The 19,335-nt window shown below is 41.6% G+C and overlaps 1 protein-coding gene across 1 annotated transcript; it reads left to right on the forward strand.

Moving 5' to 3' along the window:
- Positions 1-247: 247 nt before the first annotated feature.
- LOC116672090 (cyclic nucleotide-gated cation channel beta-3-like) lies at positions 248-18,680 on the forward strand. The gene is given in 19 exon segments (XM_032503714.1): positions 248-511; positions 999-1,123; positions 1,125-1,150; positions 2,125-2,281; positions 3,867-4,021; positions 4,124-4,423; positions 5,251-5,459; positions 5,569-5,619; positions 7,298-7,384; positions 7,500-7,564; positions 8,539-8,667; positions 16,301-16,442; positions 16,553-16,712; positions 16,876-16,973; positions 17,117-17,200; positions 17,400-17,518; positions 17,750-17,902; positions 18,021-18,144; positions 18,338-18,680. Coding segments are annotated over 19 exon segments (2,295 nt in total). The 5' UTR covers positions 248-418; the 3' UTR covers positions 18,356-18,680.
- The last annotated feature ends 655 nt before the right edge of the window (positions 18,681-19,335 follow it).

Below are 19,335 nucleotides of genomic sequence, written 5' to 3' on the forward strand. Positions count from 1 at the left end.
TGTATTATTGGAAAAGGGAGGGTCAAGTCTTTTTTTGACAAAAGACACAAAAACTCCTGCGGTGACCCCTTAAATAAAAAATGTCCCTTATTCTTTTCATTTCATAATTGATTATTAATTAGACACACTGCACACATTGCTAATACTGTACATGATAAAGTTATTAGGCCCTGTAAATGGTCTTTGGACTGGAGTCAACACTGCAGGAGGACAGTTGCCTTGCCCGGCGGTGATTAGTGGCTGTGATGGCTGATCTGGTGTTGACTGCAGCAGAAAAGGGAGTGTCCAAAGGGAATTAAAGGGTCTAAGACATTTGATTGCGAGGAAGAGGACTATAGAGCGTTCTGGATCTGAAAACCACATTGAAAAGCGTCTTCTGAAGGAGAAGTGGATGGTGTAGCCCACACAAACTACCGCCATGTTCAACAGGTTGAAAAAAATGATGGGGGCTCCTGAGCCTCCCCCTGCCCAACCCGGTACCCCACCTTCCACCCCAACTCCGCCAGCTAAGGTAAGGCCTATCCTTTTTCTGATATCTTCAATAGTAAACACCTGGACCACAAAGGTATTTTGTAATTTCTTTTCCTTTATTTTTGTAATATTAGCACATTTTACTTTCTTATTTTTCGGGTAAGGGTCATTTGTATTAGCCGCTACTTAAACAGCTACCATTTAAACCAAACATTAAATGAACTAGGTTCTGTGCTCGCTACCTGCTCGTCACACTGACTTTACACAAGTTTATTTTAAAATAAGGTGACTCAGATCAGTGAAAGCCTCTGAAGCAGCTTGACACTGATGAAAAGCAGTCAATGCAGCTTCAGCAACATATCCAAATAGAAATTATATATATATATATATATATATATATATATATATATAACAAATTTTGTTATATATATTATAAAATATCATGTTGGATAAATAACTACATTCTTAACAAATGTCTTAGTTATCTCTCTCAGTTAACGGTTGAACGAATGTATTGTTTAATACAGGAAGAAAAGCCCCCTGAAAAGAAGGATGAAAAAGAGGAGCAAAAGAAAGAGGTGCAAAAGAAAGAGGAGGAAAAGAAAGAGGAAGAAAAGAAAGAGGACAAAAAGGAAGAGGAGAAGAAAGAAGAAGCCCAAGAAGGAAGAGCCAAAACCAGGTGAGAAGTCTGTTGTTTAGAGCTAACATGGCTGCAAACAGATCATTGGAAGTTCATCCGTCTCCTTGTCTTTCTGATTGGAGTTAAAAGGAATCATGTTATCTGGCAGAGGACAGGGGACAAAACTCAACCGTGTTAAGACCAGATATTCAGGGAAATATCTATTGCCCCCACCCCCAACTCACCAAACAAACATGTGATCTGTGAACAATTGTGGGACTGCAATCATAACAATCATTTATAATATTATTTTTGGATGTGGTATGTTTCTTTGTGTTTGTGTGTGTAGGTGTAAATGACAGAAAAGGGTGCCGGATTTTTGTTGGGTGACCCTATGTTTTAATGGTACCTGGTAATTGTTTCTGTGTGAACAGACAGTTTTATCTTATCTTACACTGTTTACCTACAAACTGGAAATATTGTAAATAAAGCATCTGACTAATGGATTTTAGGGGGGGAAAAGCCATGTACTACTCACAACACTATCCCCAAGTATAATATATGCAGAGGAACTTAGATATCTTGTAGTGACATAAGGTGCATGAAGTACACATTGTTCATATGTTTAGAAAGCTACTGTGATACACTCTGCTCCAGGCTGCTTTGATTTTTATTTCCCTGCTAAGAGGTCATGGCTTATAGCTTTTCCACATATCTGAATGAGTGCTTCTCAGTGGGTGTTCTTTTGCAATTATCACATGCACTTCCATTAAAAAATATTAAACATGCTTTCAATGGCATTTTACACTTTAAATGGGAATTTGTACTCCACTTTGTACAAGGCACACCTTCCGGAGCCAAGATTTCCCTTACATATTTCCTTTTTACAGGTGAAAAGCTGCAGGAAATGTAAAGGAGGGTCTGTTACAGTAATTCCAATGATTACGTATGTGATTTAGTCATGTCCTTTAGTGTGTTTGTGTTTTGTGTTTTACCTTTTAGACTGACTGAATGCTGCTGTATTTTTCTCCCAGCTCCAGCGCCTGCCCCTGCTGCTGCTGCCCCAGCTGCTGCTGCCCCAGCTGCTGCGGCCCCTGCTGCTGCTGCTCCAGCTGCTGCTGCTGCTGCTGCTGCTGCTGCCCCAGCTGCTGCTGCTGCTGCACCTGCGGCAAATCCAGAGGGAGCTAATGGGTAAGAATGCACCATATTCTGTGTGTGTTTTGTTTTTTGTCCCATTGTTTTTTGTCTGCGGGGTCTGAAACGGTGTCATGGATGCCCTGCACTTTTCAACTGCGCAACAAATGTACCTACAGGTATAAATACAGTAACCTGATCATGTACCAGATGACATAGCAGTACTGACATTTCAAAAGTGATTTTAGGCTATACATTACAGGACTTTAATCCACATTTTTTTCTGAGATGTCATTTTTAGTTTTTTTAATTCACAATCCCACATTTAATTTGAATGTTGCCTTTAATTAGCCACCCTACTCTTGTACAGTATATTAAGTCTACCTGTGCAAATGTGTAATGAAAATATTTCAGAGCTTCTGAAAGTGGGCACAAGTCCTTACAGTGTGGTACTTTGTGTCTGTTTGAGCGGGTGTTACAAAGAATGGGCAAGCGGAAGAAAGAGAGAGATGTTGCCGATTGTTGAAATAAATGCCTGTGGTGAACATTTCTGCTTTGGGACGACCTGGTGAACAAATCACTCATACCTGCAGGTCTGTGGTGTGTGGTGGTATTCTTTGGCATGAGATCACAGAGAATATATTTTTTTAAAGATCCATTTGGAAATCATGTGTTTTTATATTAGTATTAGTTTTTCACTGTAGTACAAAATGTGAGGCTGGATGAGACTAACAGTGATTAGTAGCTATACTCATAACTTGACTGGACTAAGAATACCTTGACCCTGTCCATTTCAGGAACTCCTCCCGCCTCAAGTTTCCAGGTATCAGAGTTTAGCTTCAGTACAGCACAGTAAACAATAAGAGCTGTGTCAGTTTACAGCGATTTATCAGACTTTGTAGCACCGGCATTTACATAACTGCCAAGCTTTAAGCATGGCTGTTGTTAATATCTGCCATTATAATCTAGATGTGTTATTTTTACTCTCCAAACATACATAAACCATTTTTAACTGATAGTGCAGATAGACAATTTACTCTGAGAGGCTTCACCTCTGTTGTTTCTGCTTTCCTCACAGTAAGGACAGTGGACAGGCTGAATGTTAGCTGCCGTAACAGCAGCCATGCTCACACTGGGACTTGCAGCCTGTGACTCCTGAAGTAGGAAAGGAGATTAGGAGCTTAGTGGTATTTGTGACTCGGAACAATCAGAGTTCACGTGCAAGTGGGAATTAGTTTCAAAGAATACATTTTGTTCTTTGCAAATGATTTATACAATATAACAATGACGGTTTTGGTGGAAATGAACAAGAGCTGAATTAGAGCGATAATAGCATGGATAGTCCTATCGCTCTGAGGTTCAGATTAAAGTGGGAAAGAAATCCAACCTGTTGTATAGCTAAAATAGGGTTGTGTGTCCATCTGCCTTTTCTTCTATCTCAGCAGATTAACAGTGACAATAATAAAATTACCTACATTGCCCCACTTGTAAAATTCTCCCATTTACTGTGAAGCCCCCTACTAACCACTAAATATTATCCTCCAGTTCAGGCCCTTACTTCCCTCCCCTCTGATTTAATGTTACCTGTTCTACACCTGTTCTATTCCTTTATTCCCCTTTCTTTTTGGCCTACTGTTTTCAGTGAAGAGGCCCCTCCTCCTCCCCCTGTTGTCTACTTCCGTTACACAGATGACACACTCAGAAGTATGATTAAGAATTTAAGAGAAGAGACAGCGATGCTAAGAGAGAAAGCCATAGACCCTTACGCCACTTCGCCAGAAATCTCCCCACCTGTCAGTAAGTATGGACATGTACACACCAACATGCAGACAGAATACAAGTACACAAACATGGTCAAAGCGTTCATTTAACTCTCTGTCGTTCTCTTTGCCTGTTCAGCACCTATTTTCCTGAAGGAGGACTACATCAGAATGAAGGAAGAGGAACGAATAGCAAAAGAAGAAGAGGATAAAAAGAGGGCAGAAGAGGCAATCAAAAAGGCAGAGGAGAAGAAAATAAAGGACGAGGAGAAACGCAAGCAGGCCGAGCTGAAAGCAATGGAGGAGAAGATTGCAGAGGAAGCCAAGAAGAAGATGAAGAAGATCTTTCCAGACTTGATTTACACCATCATGGACTTTGCCTTTACTCCAGTTGAAAACAAGATGGATACCATCCTGGGAAACACCCTAGATGGTTTAGGTGAGGTGCACACAGGGAACAGAACCACTTAGATAGAATGACACCCAATATATATTGTCCTTGCAAATAGCTGCTTATCTTTAAAGCTTGACAGTTAACTAAAAGTGTAAATTCCTCCAAAAAACAAAAGACAACGTTTCCGGGATATGGCGAATGAACTTAACTTCCCTTATTGTTTATTTACGGTACAAATAGTTATACGGTAACATTAACCACCAATTTAAAGCCATGCTAGCTATCAGTTAAGTAATTTTACATTTGAAAATGCCAATAAAACAAATATACAACAAGTATAGATCCTTTTGATATTCCTTAAAGCAACCCCAAAGATTCTTTTGGAACTTAAAAATAATGTTTCCAAAAGTGTTTCAGTGGTTCATCAACTTGTAACAGGGTGAACGGCACTTCTGCATTTGCTTTGCGTCTCTCTGCCGGCTATAACCACACAATGCAAGTTTACCAGACTGGATAGTTGATCTGTAGCTAGCTCCAATGAAACATAAGAATTATGGTAATGGCAATGGACAATCCAGCATCCAACTTGTAGGGGGACTGAAGAGGGAAAGTGCTTAGGTGTTGCTTTAAAGTAATAAATAAATACTTTATGTACCAAATACTAACAAAAAGTTTCCAAGTCAACAATGTAGAAAGAGAATTTGCTGCAGGAGAAAACAGTACTGGCACTCTGCTCTGCAGCACACTCGATTTAATCTGATCTGAAACTAAAACTGAAACTAAAACTACTACAGCTGTTGTACACAAAATTAGGTTAAAGAGGCGGAACACAATAATACCTAAACTACTTGTGTATGTCTGTCTCTTTCCAGACCGTCGGTATATTACCTGGTTGACGTTGGTAGCGCTGGCATTTAACTACAACGTTTGGTTGTGCACTGCAAGGATGGTCTTCCCTTACCATAATGAAGTCACCAACCCCTACTGGATAACTTTTGACATTCTCACAGACCTAGTGAATATTATTGACATCATCATTTGGCAGCCCCGAATACAGTTTGTCAAAGGCGGAGACATTATTGTAAGTCACAAGGCATTATGAAGCATCACTGTTAGTGTGAACTGTGTCTGTCTCTACGCATATTCTTAAACCCTGTTGAGCTGTAATTCTGTGTGCAATTCTCCTGCAGAAAGACCGAGCGGTATGTAAGGCACATTATCGGAAATCACAGCGATTTTTGGTAAGACTAATGATATGTCCAGTGGTGGAAAGTAACTAAGTACATTCACTCAAGTGCTATATTCAAATGCAATTTTGAGGAACTTGTACTTAAGTATTTTCATTGTATGCCTGTTTATACTTCTACTCCACTACATTTTGTAGGGCCATTTGTACTTTTTACTCCATTACATTTATCTGATAGCTAAAGTTACTGGCTACTGTACAGATTACATAATGATAAAATTATGAAATAGAACACAACCAACCTTAGCAGTGTTTGTCTGAGGCCCTTTGTCACATTCCTGATGTCCATTTGTTAGAAGTACTTTTTCAAAGAGACATTTCCTCTCAAAACTTCTCACATGGTTTCCTTTCAACAACTGTTCAGGGCTCAATTGAAATTTCAATTTTGTCTCAAATCACAGACATCTCTCCTTGATCCGCAAGGTGCCTGCCCTGTCTCGGGAGATAACACAGGGGTTGTAAATGTCAAACAAACACTAGGGGCACAGGCTGTGCACCAAAATACAACAAACCCGTTCTAGCCAATCACCGACAAGATGGTTGGGGGAATGGGTGGGGGTTAATGTATAGGAAATTAACTAACAATGTAAAGATCAACAAGCCATTGACAGACATTTGATTCATTCAATAAATTGTTTTTTTGTCTTAAATCCACCAGCCATTGTTATATTATATACCAACATTTGCAGCCTTCTGAGCCTTTTTGGTAAGGTTACAAGGAAAACTCAGCCTAGAGTAGTTATATTTTCCCCATAACAAGATTTATTTTTATTTTTAAAAGAACTATACAAAAAAAAGTGACTTTTATTTCTCAACTATCTCTGTCTTCCGCAACTTCATTGCAACAAAAAACATTGCAACTTTTATCACAATTTTTTACAAAAGCTCCCGCAACATCAGGCATTTGGGGCAGCAACAATCTCAAATAAAGTCAGCAAAATCCTGGAGGGACTGATAACCACGCAACTTTCTGTCACATAACAGTCACTCTCCATCTCTGCAAGACTGGGAAAGATTGAGATTTCTCTTGGCACAGCTACCAGAGGACTTACAACTTTCAGCCAGGTTGCTCACGTCACATTAATGTCATCAAGCTCAGTTGGAGGCTGCGCAGTAATGCTTAGCCATCACCGGAAAAGTGCTTCTAATATCCTTCACTGGTCTCCGTTGGACGTCTACGGCGTGGCTGTGTCCATTAATTTTACTGTCTATGGTTAGTCATGACAGTACAGGAACATGGGGGGATGGGCGAGATTGCTCAGTTTTGTTTGAAATTACTTGGAACGTCAACAGAAGTGGCCATGCAGGAACTCATAGTGCACCTTTAAGTAAATCGTGTTAATATTTCACAAAAAGCTCAAATTATTACAAGTTTCTTTCTTCAGATCTTTGTTTTTTCCATTGTCTCATTCCATTTATGATCTCACGACCCCTCAGATTTATCTTGTGACCCAGCCGTAGGTTGGAAACCACTAGCTGCAAGTGTGAAAATCTATTTATGCATTAGTGCATCAGTATAAAAAATCAAATAATGTCATATGTAATCTGACATTATAATATCTGTCACTTACTTTTACTGATGATACCTCTGAAAACACACAACGCAATTATGAATGAAGGAGCAATTGGAGTATTTGTACATTGTTGTAAAACTAAATCTTCTTTATATTTAGACTGATATAATCAGCATCATCCCCTTTGACTTTCTCGGCCTGTACTCTGGATTCTCCTCTGTATACCGATTCAACCGCTTCCTCAGGGTATGCAGCCTACTGATTGTTTTTACTGATGGTGGAAATTAAGAAAATTATACTTGTGTTTTAATATGCTTCATACGTCCTGTCCCTCACTAGTTTGTTTCCTTGTGCGTTCTAGATTGATAACTTCTTTGAGTTCAGCGATCGACTAGAAAGCATCATGGCCAAGGCCTACATCTGGAGGTAAATACTTCTGGAACAGTGACGGGAGCAAAACAATACTGTTTCCAATTCTTACAGCGTGTAAACTTCTGCTATTTGATTAAACGTAGCCATAAGTGATGTTAATCCAAAACACTTTTAGTCAAATTCAGCAAAATGACGGCTGACCCTGAATCTGGGGGGGCGGAGCTTCTGAAGCGGTGGGTGGGTGGGAGGAACACAGCTGAGTTCAAAAGTCAACAATCTTTGCGCAGCATCGCTTGCTGCCCCTCACTCATCACCGAACTGTACTTCAGAGTTGTTGAGTTGCCTCTATGCAGAAAAAGAGGCCTGTTGGCTGACCATGGTTTCTAAACCATTTACTTTTCTAACTGCTTGTCATTTAATCTTTTAAATAAATTGTTTGTATGACAGATATCCACACTTCTGCTCACACTCCGAAGATCTTAGATTGTTCTGAATTTCAATATTACATCAAAGCAATGCAGTATGTAAGACTTATAAAACTAACTTTCTGTCAGATTTGCTGAAACTGACCCTATGTTTGAGTAGAACTACATTAGGCAGCTCCTTTGGCACCACCTACAGCCTGTAGTGCGATATTCACAAGTCCACCGCTCCCTGTTCAGATGCACCAATCAGGGCCCGGGGGGTTTCAATCACTGCTCAGGCACACGCATTCATTCTCCCATATGGGGGGGGAGTGAGACCATTTGGGCGTAAAAGGGGGGGAAGGACTGAGAAGTTGTCAATGTCAATTTCCTTGGCTAAGTCCTGGATCTTCGCAATCCTACCTACAGCACCTTTAATTTATTCCGTTATGCACCCTCTACTATGTGTACACAGCCTGTCTACATGCTGTTAAGAATTTACTTTATATTTTTTTACACTACTGTATCTTGACAATTTTTAATCTAAAATGACCCTTATTCCACACACACACAAATCAGTTCAGTTCTGGCTAATCCTTTTATTATGCTCTCTTTCTGATGCAGAGTGATGCGCACCACAGGTTACCTGCTCTACGCACTCCATATCAACGCCTGTGCGTACTATGTTCCCTCAAAGTACCAGGGTTTTGCATCTACCACTTTGGGGTTATGAGGACGGGGAAACCCCCAAAGGCTTCCGGGGGGGAAATTTTAACCCAACTTGGTTTTCAATGTTTTTCCCTTTTATTTTCTGACTTTTTACATTCCCAATTTAACCACTAAAGGGCATAAAAAACAAATGAATGAACATTTGGGAATTATGTATTTTAAAAAAAAAAGTGTGAAATTCATATAAATAAACAATAAATTAAAGGGTTTATTTGTATAGCCCTTTCCAATACCCGGGAAGGTACCCCAAAGTCCCTTTACAAAAAAACCCTTTTAAACAATACTAACACATACAAAACTACAGAACAAAAAAAAAGGCCCGGGGGGGTTGCACCTGCAGGCCCAAAAAAACCCCTTCGAAAAAAGGTAAAAAAGGGGAAAGGGCAAATGGGGGACACCTAAGAGCCGTTTTTGGGCCCTGGGGGGAATTTTAAATTGAAATTTAAAAAAGGGGGTCTTAAGCCTTTTTAAAAAAGGTTTAGGTAAAGTAGGGGCGGATGTCAGGGGGGGGTTTGTTCCCACAGCCCGGGAGCAGCGACAAAAAAAAGGGACGATCGCCCCATTTTTTTAAAGTTTTGGACCTCGGGCCCCTAACAAAAATGCCCCGGGGGGCGAAAGGGCTCTCCCAACAACGCGAAAATTTAAAAATCTCGGGCCCAAAGGGGGGGGGCCCCAAGCCAAAAATTTGGCGAAAAAAACAAACAGAGGATTTTTAAAATAAATTCAAAAAGGGACGGGAACCAGGGGAGGGGCCGACAGAACCCCCGGGGTAATGTTTTTCCGTCGGGAGGGTTTTTTGAAAAACCGGGCAGCAGCGTTCTGCACGGTTGGAAAAGGCAAAATTTTGAGGGTGAAAAGGGCCAAGGGAAAGGGGCGTTCCCAGTAGTCCAGTCTTAAAGGTTTAAAAGCTGGATTGCCTTCTAAGACCCTTTGCCGACGAAAAAAGGACGAATTTGGCAAAAAGGGACGGACCCCTAAAAAAAAGCTTCCCCCCCCCCCCCCGCTGCCCAAAAAAGCAAATTGGTTTGAAAAATTTTACCCCTTTAAATAAATTTTCCCCGAGTTTTTTTGAAGCTTTAAAAAAAGGGGGGCCAAGAGTGCCAAGATTGGGGGGGAGAACTTTGACAAAAGGGGAAACCCAAAACCCAAAATTTCATTCGGGTTTGCTTTTGGGTTTAATTTGGAAAAAGTTTCTGTGCCCGGGCCACTGCTTTTTCTGTGATGCGCCCCCAAAGTTTGGGAAATTTGCAGTTTTTCTTTTGGGTTTTAAAGGGAAAAATATATCTGAAAGGTCGTGGGCCCAAAAAAGTGAAAAAAAGGGGTTTTTGCTTTTTTTAAATTGTTTCCCCGAGGAGAAAAACCATTGAAAACGAATAGGGCCCGAGATGGGACCCTGTGGCCCCCACAGGGCAGGGGGGACCCCTTTGAGGAAGCGGGGGTTTCCCCCAATCGGAAAGAAAAACCTCCTTTTTTGCCGGGTTTGCCCTAAAAAACTGGAGCCCCCCGGTTTGCCGGGATCCCCAAAGGCTCTAGGCGGTTTAAAAGACTGCAGGGTCATGTGTCAAAGGCTGCTGTGAGGTCGACCCCAGTACCAGCACGGCAGGTTTCCCAGCGCAACAGACGGGGAAATATCATTGGGCACCTTTAAAAATGCTAAAATGTGCTAGGGTCGGGTCAAAAACCAACTAAAAATTTATCAAGGATGGAATTGACCCCAAAAAAAGTCAAAAATTGAAAAAAAACCTTTTTCAAAAACCTTAGAAAAAAAGGGGAAAAGGGGGAGAAGGTAAAAAATTTGGACGCACAGAGGGGTCACGATGGGGTTTTTTTATAAGGGGCAAACCCAAAAGCGTTTTTAAAGGCGCTGGAACAGACCCTGAGCTAAAAAGTTTTTTAAAAAAAAACAAGCAAATTTTGACCCAAGGACTAAAAACCTTTTTTTAAAAATTTTGGCGGAATAAATCAAAGGGGAAAACGGGTTGGGGGGTTTTTTTCTTATGCCGAAAACCACCTTAGTAAAAAAACCAAGAAATGGTCTAAAAAACCGCCGGAAACAGCAGCTGTGCCGGAAAGCCCGCCCTATAAAAAGGGAAAAAAAATCATTTTCCCGTTAATTCTGCCTGAAATCCACTTTGTCAGAAAAAAAGGAAAAAAAACCTCCTCCGGGTTTGCAGTGGGGGTTTTCGGCAGGACTTGGGGAAAGGGAAAATGACGGAATAAATAGTTTAAAAATGCAGTCTGGATTATAGAGTGTTACCTATAATGGGGACAAATATTGGATTTGGTTTTCCTTTAGAGCTCTCTGGAAAGAAGCCAAACTGCCCCCAAAAACCCCACCCAGGGTTTACATGCAGTTTACCTTTTTCCACCGCCGTTGGGCCTGTCTCCCTTTTTGTCTGAGCACCGGGTTTTGGTCATTCAGCCAGGGATCTAAATTATTTTGGGAAGTTTTTTGCCGAAAAGGGGAAAAACAAGTCCAAATCGCGACAGGGTTGAGGGAAAAGGGGAGAGTGGGCTGTCGGGAAAAAGGGGGGAAAAAAACCACCCCCAGTAATCGGCGGCTGAGATTTAAGGAACAGCAAACCCCCCGGGCCCGTTGATGGAGTAAAAAAATTCGGGCCCTGCAAGTTTGGAGAACGGGGCTTTTTGGGGGGGGGTAGGGGGGCAGCAAATAAAAAACAAAAAAGGGAGGTTTCCGAGTGGGCAGGGGGACTATTTCGGGGGGGAAAAACTGAAACCCCATGAAGATGAAAAGGGCAAGAGGGGGCCCCATACCCGGGGTTTTGGGTGCATTTTACAGATTGAGTGAGATCACAGGGGGCAAAAAGGCCCCTTTAAATTTGGGTGGCCTTGTTTTCCCCCGGGCAAAAACAAACATGAAATAAAGTCCCCCCAAATCGCACTTTATAAAAACTTTGGGAGAAACTCGACAAAAACTCTGAGAACTCTTAAAGGAAGTCCTTATAGATCTGGTGGCGATAAACTAAGGCACACAGCACAGGCAGGTAAGGTGATCCGAACAGCTGCAGTTCGAACTGGAAAGTTATTGGCGGTTATCGTCCGGCATCTGAGCTGTCCTTAAATATGCAGCCGAGGCCGCCCCCGCGACCGGCAGCTCGCGGGGTACTGCGAAGGAACAGCCGGGGGGGGGAGCTCCAAAAAGGCGCGTTTCTCACCGGGTTTCAACCAGTCTCTGTCAACAGGAGACATCCAGATCATGTGTTGTAAAAAAGTCGTTCAAAAAAACGTCTTTTTGAAGGGATCTGACATTTTATAGGGCCGTGTGAACTGAGCATCGGTCAGCCTGGAGAGAGAAGCGACTGAGCGAGCGGAGATTTCCCGCACACAGCCCCGCTGGGAGATCCGCACAGGGGCCCACAGCACGGAAGCAGCCTCCGTGTCCCAAAGAAAACCCGGGCGGGGCCACCGATATCGTACTCCGTGGAACTCCGCAAATCGTAGCCACTATAGTCTTGAAGTCTCCGGCTTTGGGTTTGGGCGGCAGGGATCGTGGAGGGAGGAAAACCAAAACATTTTCAGTTTAATGAGGACTCCCCTCGCTTTCCGCGTTTTCTGCGGCGACGGTGCAGTAACCCCAGGAAGGACGCCATAGATACGGCGGTAAAAGACTCCAGGTAAGGCGAGCCCCCTTTGAGTGCCAGCAAAGCCGCAAATTGGCAGTTTTTTCCAGAGATTCGCGAATATTAAGAAGTGTCAGGCGATCATAACCAGCAGCGGTGACACGCTCCGTACAACAGACAGCAAATACAGGAGAAACATTAACACTCTCAGCAGAGGGAGACGGCCAGCCAAACACAGGGGCGCCATCTTTCTACTAGTCACTACTAGTCATATTCTAGTTTCTTCAAAGTAGCCACCCTTTGCTATGATTACTGCTTTGCACACTCTTGGCATTCTCTTGATGAGCTTCAAGAGGTAGTCAGACTGAAATGGTTTCCCAACAGTCTTGAAGGAGTTCCCAGAGATGCTCATCACTTGTTGGCCCTTTTGCCTTCACTCTGCGGTCCAGCTCACCCCAAACCATCCTGATTGGGTTCAGGTCTGGTGACTGTGGAGGCGCAGCACCCTATCACTCTCTTTCTTGGTCAAATAGCCCTTACACAGCCTGGAGTTGTGTTTGGGGTCATTGTTTTGTCACAGTTGTCCAATAGGGCTGTTGGCTGTGTATCAACCTGACTTCTGCACAACACAACTGATGGTCCAAACTGAACTCCATTAATAAGGCAAGAAAATCCACTAATTAACCCTGACAAGGCACACCTGTGAAGTAAAAACCATTTCAGGTGACTACATCATGAAGCTCATTGAGAGAACACCAAGGGTTTGCAGCACAATCAAAAAGAAAAACGGCTTCTTTGAAGAAACTAGAATATGAGACATATATTTTCAGTTATTTCACACATTTTTGTTAAGTACTTAATTCCATAAGTGTTCATTCATAGTTTTGATGCCTTCAGTGATAATCTACAATGTAAATAGTTATGAAAATAAAGGAAACGCATTGAATGAGAAGGTGTGTTCAAACTTTTGGCCTGTACTATTGCTTTGTCTCTTGTTTGTGATCATAGACGTTAGCGTTGTTTTGGGAGCTCTCCGGAAGGCTGAAAACATTGAAAGACAATCTGTCCATAGTGATGAATATTTCAAGCAGTCTCTCTATAGTAGACTATATGACTCCCTATTAGGGATGAGCCGGATACTCGGCTGAAATGAGTATTCGGTACGGATAAAGCACTTTTGCCGAGTACAAGTATTACAGGGCTGCCAACTTTTCCCAAAACCTTGGAGTGAGATTTGGGGGGGCCAACCCATATTTTGCCACGTACAAAGCAATTTCTTTGGGTCTTTATCCTTCAGGGTTTAAATTGGGATTTGTTATATGTCTGGGGGGATGGGGCTCTCCCTAGGGGGGTCTGGGGGTTTGCCCCCCCAGGAAAAAAAATTGAAAAATAAACCATTAAATGGCACTTTCTGGAGAGTTTTTTTGCAAAAAAAATGGAGAAATCAAGTCTTGCATGATATGTGCAAAACTGTAGGGTTAAGAACCTTTGTGTTGTTGTAGTATCAACAGGTATTAGGGCATTCAGCATTAACATTATATACTTTATTAACTTCTTATGATATAAGAACTGACCCAGACAATGTGCCAAACATAATGAACCACATGAAGAGACAGAAGAGGTGTAGGGACCAGGGACCCAAAGTTAAATTAATGTTTAGGGATCAACTAGGACCACTGAAATTCTAAAGAATAAGAACCATTGAGTTACATAGATTCTAATCATTTAATCTTTGTGCCAAGGTTCAGTAATGTCTGGCCCTCGTCCTCTGTGCCCCACTTACTGTATTTACTTTTTTGGGAAAATAAAGACTATTTGTTCATTTTATAAAACATCAAATTAATTATTTACAGTTACATTTAGAGATGCACCGAGGTTAGAGAAGCACAATAGCAGCCCAACGTTGCAGTATAATATAGTATAGTATATAGTTTTTATATATAGTATAGTAGGCCTATAGCTCAGATGTGTTTCATCAGATTTTTGCTCATGTTTACAACTTTGTGCACATTCCAAATATAACTCCTCCCATCTCTGTTGTCCGAGATTTGGAGAGTTGTATTAATATAGTCTGCGGTGCAAGTGTATTGCCCCGCTGATATGGTAATATCTCACTCAGACCGTCTGACAGACACAGAGGCCCATTTGGGTCTCTGGTCTCTGACAGAGTTTAGAGGAGGCTGTACGCTGCTCTTCATCGGAGGTCTACGCACAGATGCAACGCGTCACTGCCCACAGCAGAGCGGGTCCACCAGCCGCGCTGCTCACCTCTATTGTTACAGAGAGAGTGGACACGAAGCGACGGACGGGTCTGTGATCCTCAGAGCTCATACCTGAAGCCAGGCAAACGCACCTGGGATGGCTCGTGAACAAAAATGTTCTCAGTTTGCGACAATTCGAAACTTCCACAGACAGGGAGCGCTCTTGAACCCCCCCCCCCCCCACAGTCTCTGAAAGCACAACTAGTCGATCACGAGTGGATCAACAGGTAGATCTATAGATAAACTCATCTTTCAGAAATTTGACCGACCGGGTTGACACTTCAGCGTGAGAAATCGGGGGTGTGGCGTGTGCGCGTGTGAAACCAGTCAAATGCGTGTGTCTCACGGCCAATGCGTGAGAGTTGGCAGCCCTGGTATTATACGAGTAATACAAGTAAATATCTGTACTCGGATTGAATAAAACTCTCAGCTGACCGTGTCTGCGTTCTGTGATAGTCACAGCGCCCCCCCCCCCCCACACACACACACACGTTCTGCTCACTCTCAGCTCACTGAGAACAGCGCTCTCTCTCCCTCCCTCTCTCTCTCAGTCAATCAGTCTGCGGATCTGTTCCGTTAACGTTTAGGGTTTCTTCAGCATCTACCTATTTTATCAGTAGAACACAGTGTCTCTCTTACTCACACACACACACACACACACACACACACACCACACACACACACACCTACCTGGTGTGGAAATAAAAAAAAGAACCAAAACAAAAAAAAAATCACACTGATCAAAATTAAAAGTTAAAAAAAGAAAGTTATGTTGAGTATGAAAACTCTTGTTCATTACATTTTACTTCATAATTGCAATCGCATTGTTGCAAAACTTGTTCTGTTTATAGTTTGTTTGTTACCGTGACAACACCATTGATCTGAAGCTCGATGCTGTCATGTAAATAGTTTTCTAATCAGCAATAAATATAACAATTTCTGATCAACCCATATCAATTGCATGCTTAAAATAACATACTGGTTAAAGCCCCGCCCATTTCAAGACAACCCGACCCACTTCCGGGTTAAGAATCTGTCCACTTCCGGGTTAGGCCCCGCCCAGTCCGAGTACAGATACAGATAATTCATGTGGTAAACAGATACAGATACAGATAATGCTGTACTCGCTCATCCCTACTCCCTATTTAGTGTTCTGTTTACTTTCTGCCATCTTATTTGAGTGTCGAAAGTCTGAGTTCAAATTTTATGCTCCTTAAAATAAAAAATCCTCACAATAGAATAAAAAAGTAAGTGTTGCATATAGTTTCAGCCAACAGTCATCTGTTGAAATATGTACATTTTGGACCTTTGTATGAATTGCACTGAATTCAAGGAGGCATTCCCCACACAAAAAGGAGTTTCCTGTGTTGTTGAAGATATCAATACATAGAAAGGCATTTTAGTGTCTTTTTACCTAGAGGTCCAAAGATTAATCGATTAATTGTCAACTATTAAATGAATGGCCAACTATTTCTTTAAATCCAATAATCGGTTTGAGTAATTGTTTTATGGAAAAAAAAGTCATAATTCTCTGATTTCCAGCTTCACTAATGTGAATATTTTCTAATTTCTTCACTCTTCTACGGCAGCAAACTCAATATCTTTGAGATGTGGACAAAACAAGACATTTGAGGACGTCACACTGCACTTTGGAAAACACCGATGTTTCCACTGTCATTTTTCAGAATTTACACCAAACAACTATTCGAGAAATGGATAAAATACTCGACAGATTGTCAACAATGAAAATAATTGTTAGTTGCAGCCCTATTTTTGATTGAAATGAAATGAGCTGGTACCCTGTCCTCTCCACAGGTACCTGCGTTGTTACTACTATGCTGTCCGCAGTCTGATCAACATCGGGGGTCTTCCAGAGCCTATAACCATCTTTGAGATTAGCTTTCAGTTGTTAAACTTTTTCGTTGGCGTCTTTGTGTTCTCCAGTTTGATTGGACAGGTAGGTAGATTTTTAGACGGAAGTTTTATTCAAAGCTTGTCTTGACAATGTTATATGTACTGTATATTGTAAGTCAACTCTCCCTGTCCATCTGTCTTCCTCTCTCTCAGATGAGAGACGTCATAGGAGCAGCAACAGCAGGTCAAACATATTTCCGGGCATCGATGGATGGCTGTGTTGACTACATGAACACCTACTCGATTCCAAGGGAAGTCCAGAACAGGATCCGGGCCTGGTTCAACTACACCTGGGCAGCTCAGGGCATGCTGGGTGAGTCCCAGAAACCTTCATACCACAAATGTATCCTTATCAGAATGAAAAACCCGATAAGGCACTGAAAGTCTCTGACTAATATTGAAATGACAAAGCAAATTTTCTAGAGATGTTAACTTACTGTATGTTGAGATATGATGATGATCCATGTCCTCTCTAGATGAATCCGAGCTGCTCGACAAGATGCCCCTGGTCATGAGAACTGCCATCGCTGTTGACATCAACATGGCAATCTTCCAGAAGATCGCACTGTTTCAGGTGACTCGCCAATCACTGTGTTCTGCTATAACTTAAGATGATTAAAATGTGTTTTGGAAAACGTGATAAACATCTAGAGACATACACTTTATTTGGATCCAGCATTGAAAACTCACCTGTTAACCTGATATTGGGTGTTCCAGGGCTGCGACCAGCAGATGTTGGTGGACATGTTGTTGAGGCTCAAGTCAATCATCTATCTACCTGGAGACTTTGTAGTGAAGAAAGTGAGTGTTTGTCATTGCTGGTCTTGCTGTTCAACATGTTTTTATCTAAGGTGACCATGGGTGTTTTGAAAGGCATCTCCAAATAAAACAATTTATTATTCCTATTACTATTATGCAAATTACCAATAATGCATCCAAGGTTTTATTTTTTGAGTGCAATACTGAGCTCTGTGTTCCCGTCCTGCGCTCTTCTCTACAGGGTGACATTGGTAAAGAAATGTACATCATTAAAAGTGGAGCGGTGCAGGTGGTGGGAGGACCTGACAACAGTATTGTGTTTGTCACACTGAAGGCTGGCAGTGTGTTTGGAGAAATCAGGTTAGCCTGCATTTAGTGATCTGTTACAACTAGAATCATACCAGATGGAGCTCCTTTTTGTGTCAGCTTAGGGGTCCTTCACATGACAAAGTTTGGTAACCCCTTGTATAGTGCAGGACTGCAGTGTTGCAGTGTATTATATGTGTTGTCTGCACCCGCATTTCTCAAGAGATCCATGTTATTTGAAATGGAATGCTGGACACAGGATAAATATTTTTGTCTCCATCACAGTTTACTTCAGTCTGCCAAAGATGGAGGAAACAGGCGCACCGCTAACGTGAAAGCGCATGGCTTTGCTAACCTTTTTGTCCTGGAGAAGAAAGACTTATTTGACATCCTCATCCACTACCCAGAGTCGCAGAAAGTGTTGGCCAGGAAGGGAAAGTGAGTTATGAGTTGTAAACCTCAGTCAAATCCTTGGGATGTTACATCCAATTCAAATGTGCAAATTTATTTGTAAAATGCAGCCCATTAAGGATTGTGTTTGTGTGTGACTTTAAAGGAAACTGACCAAAGCCAAAGGCCCAGCAACTGCGAAAGCTGTTGAAGAAAAGCCGAAAGGTTTAACCCTTTTTGGAACAAAGCCACAAACACCCAAGTTAATAAAACTCTTCCAGAACATGAAGGTAAAGAGTTTACAGTAATGCAGCATTCTTCATACAATGATAACTTTTGATACTTTTTTGAATAGCCTTGCCCTACTATAGAAAATGTAAGCACCGGATAGCTTTATGAACATTGATAACTATATACAAACTTACAGCAGTGGCCATGTGTAATGAGCAGTGACATGTTTTTTTTTTGTTCTTCTGTCCACAGAAAGGGATCAACAAGTAGACATGTTGAGAGTGTCTCAACCACTTCAAATCTAAATCATTTTGTATATTCCACTTTTCGTTGGCTACTGAATGGCTCACAAGAAGACAGAAACAGGTCATCAGTAATTTTAATTATCTTAGGACAGTCACCTTTTTACCTTTTGTAGATTTTTAATAGTTACATTTAACCTGAAAAGTAGCAGTAGCCAAATCTGAAGGTTAATATGTTTAAAGTTTGTATATTGTAAATGATGATCCATTATTTGGAGCATGATTTTTTGTATAAAACAAAGTTAAGATGTATTAAATGTGTCAAAAGTTTTATTACTAAAAGCTCTTCTGTACCTCAGACTGGTGTCCCCTCTGTAATCATTCAGTTTGACTTCGTTTGAGTTTGGAAGAACTGTAAAGTTGGTATTAGCAGCGATGGCTCCACCTACATTACAATTTGATGAAAACAGTCCTGGCTCAAACTGTTTGGCTGACAGCTGATCTGTGGAAAGCACACGAAATAAATAACTGCCTTGCTCTTTACAGTACCTAACCCAAGACATTTCCGGATTAAAATGAGGTGCTGGTGAGGTGCAAACATTAGGGCAGTGTGTTGAATTGAATGTATTTGTAACATTATACACATTTATACTTTCACATTTTAAGAGGTCTTTGTGGACATGTTACTTTTCCACTGTTTAAAACCTGTGCGGCTCAGCATAACAAGCTTTAGAAGAAATCTAAACAAGTTGTTAGAAATCTTTGAGGCCTAGGAAATGGTAGTCTCGCATTGCCAGACCTCCCTCCACAGCGCTGCAAAGAAGGGTCTGGCTAGTCCACGCAGTATTCCTGGATGGGAGAGGAACGTGCTCCGATATATTAGCATTTCTTTAAACCAATCACAATCTTCTTGGGCGGCGCAACGCCTCGGACATAGCAACAGTTGCCGCTGCAAAATAGCCTCAGGAAGGAACTTGTTTTGGTGATTGTTTACGTAGCAACAGAAAA

The sequence above is a fragment of the Etheostoma spectabile genome, chromosome 22, assembly GCF_008692095.1.
Source record: "Etheostoma spectabile isolate EspeVRDwgs_2016 chromosome 22, UIUC_Espe_1.0, whole genome shotgun sequence".
NCBI classification, from domain to species: domain Eukaryota; kingdom Metazoa; phylum Chordata; class Actinopteri; order Perciformes; family Percidae; genus Etheostoma; species Etheostoma spectabile.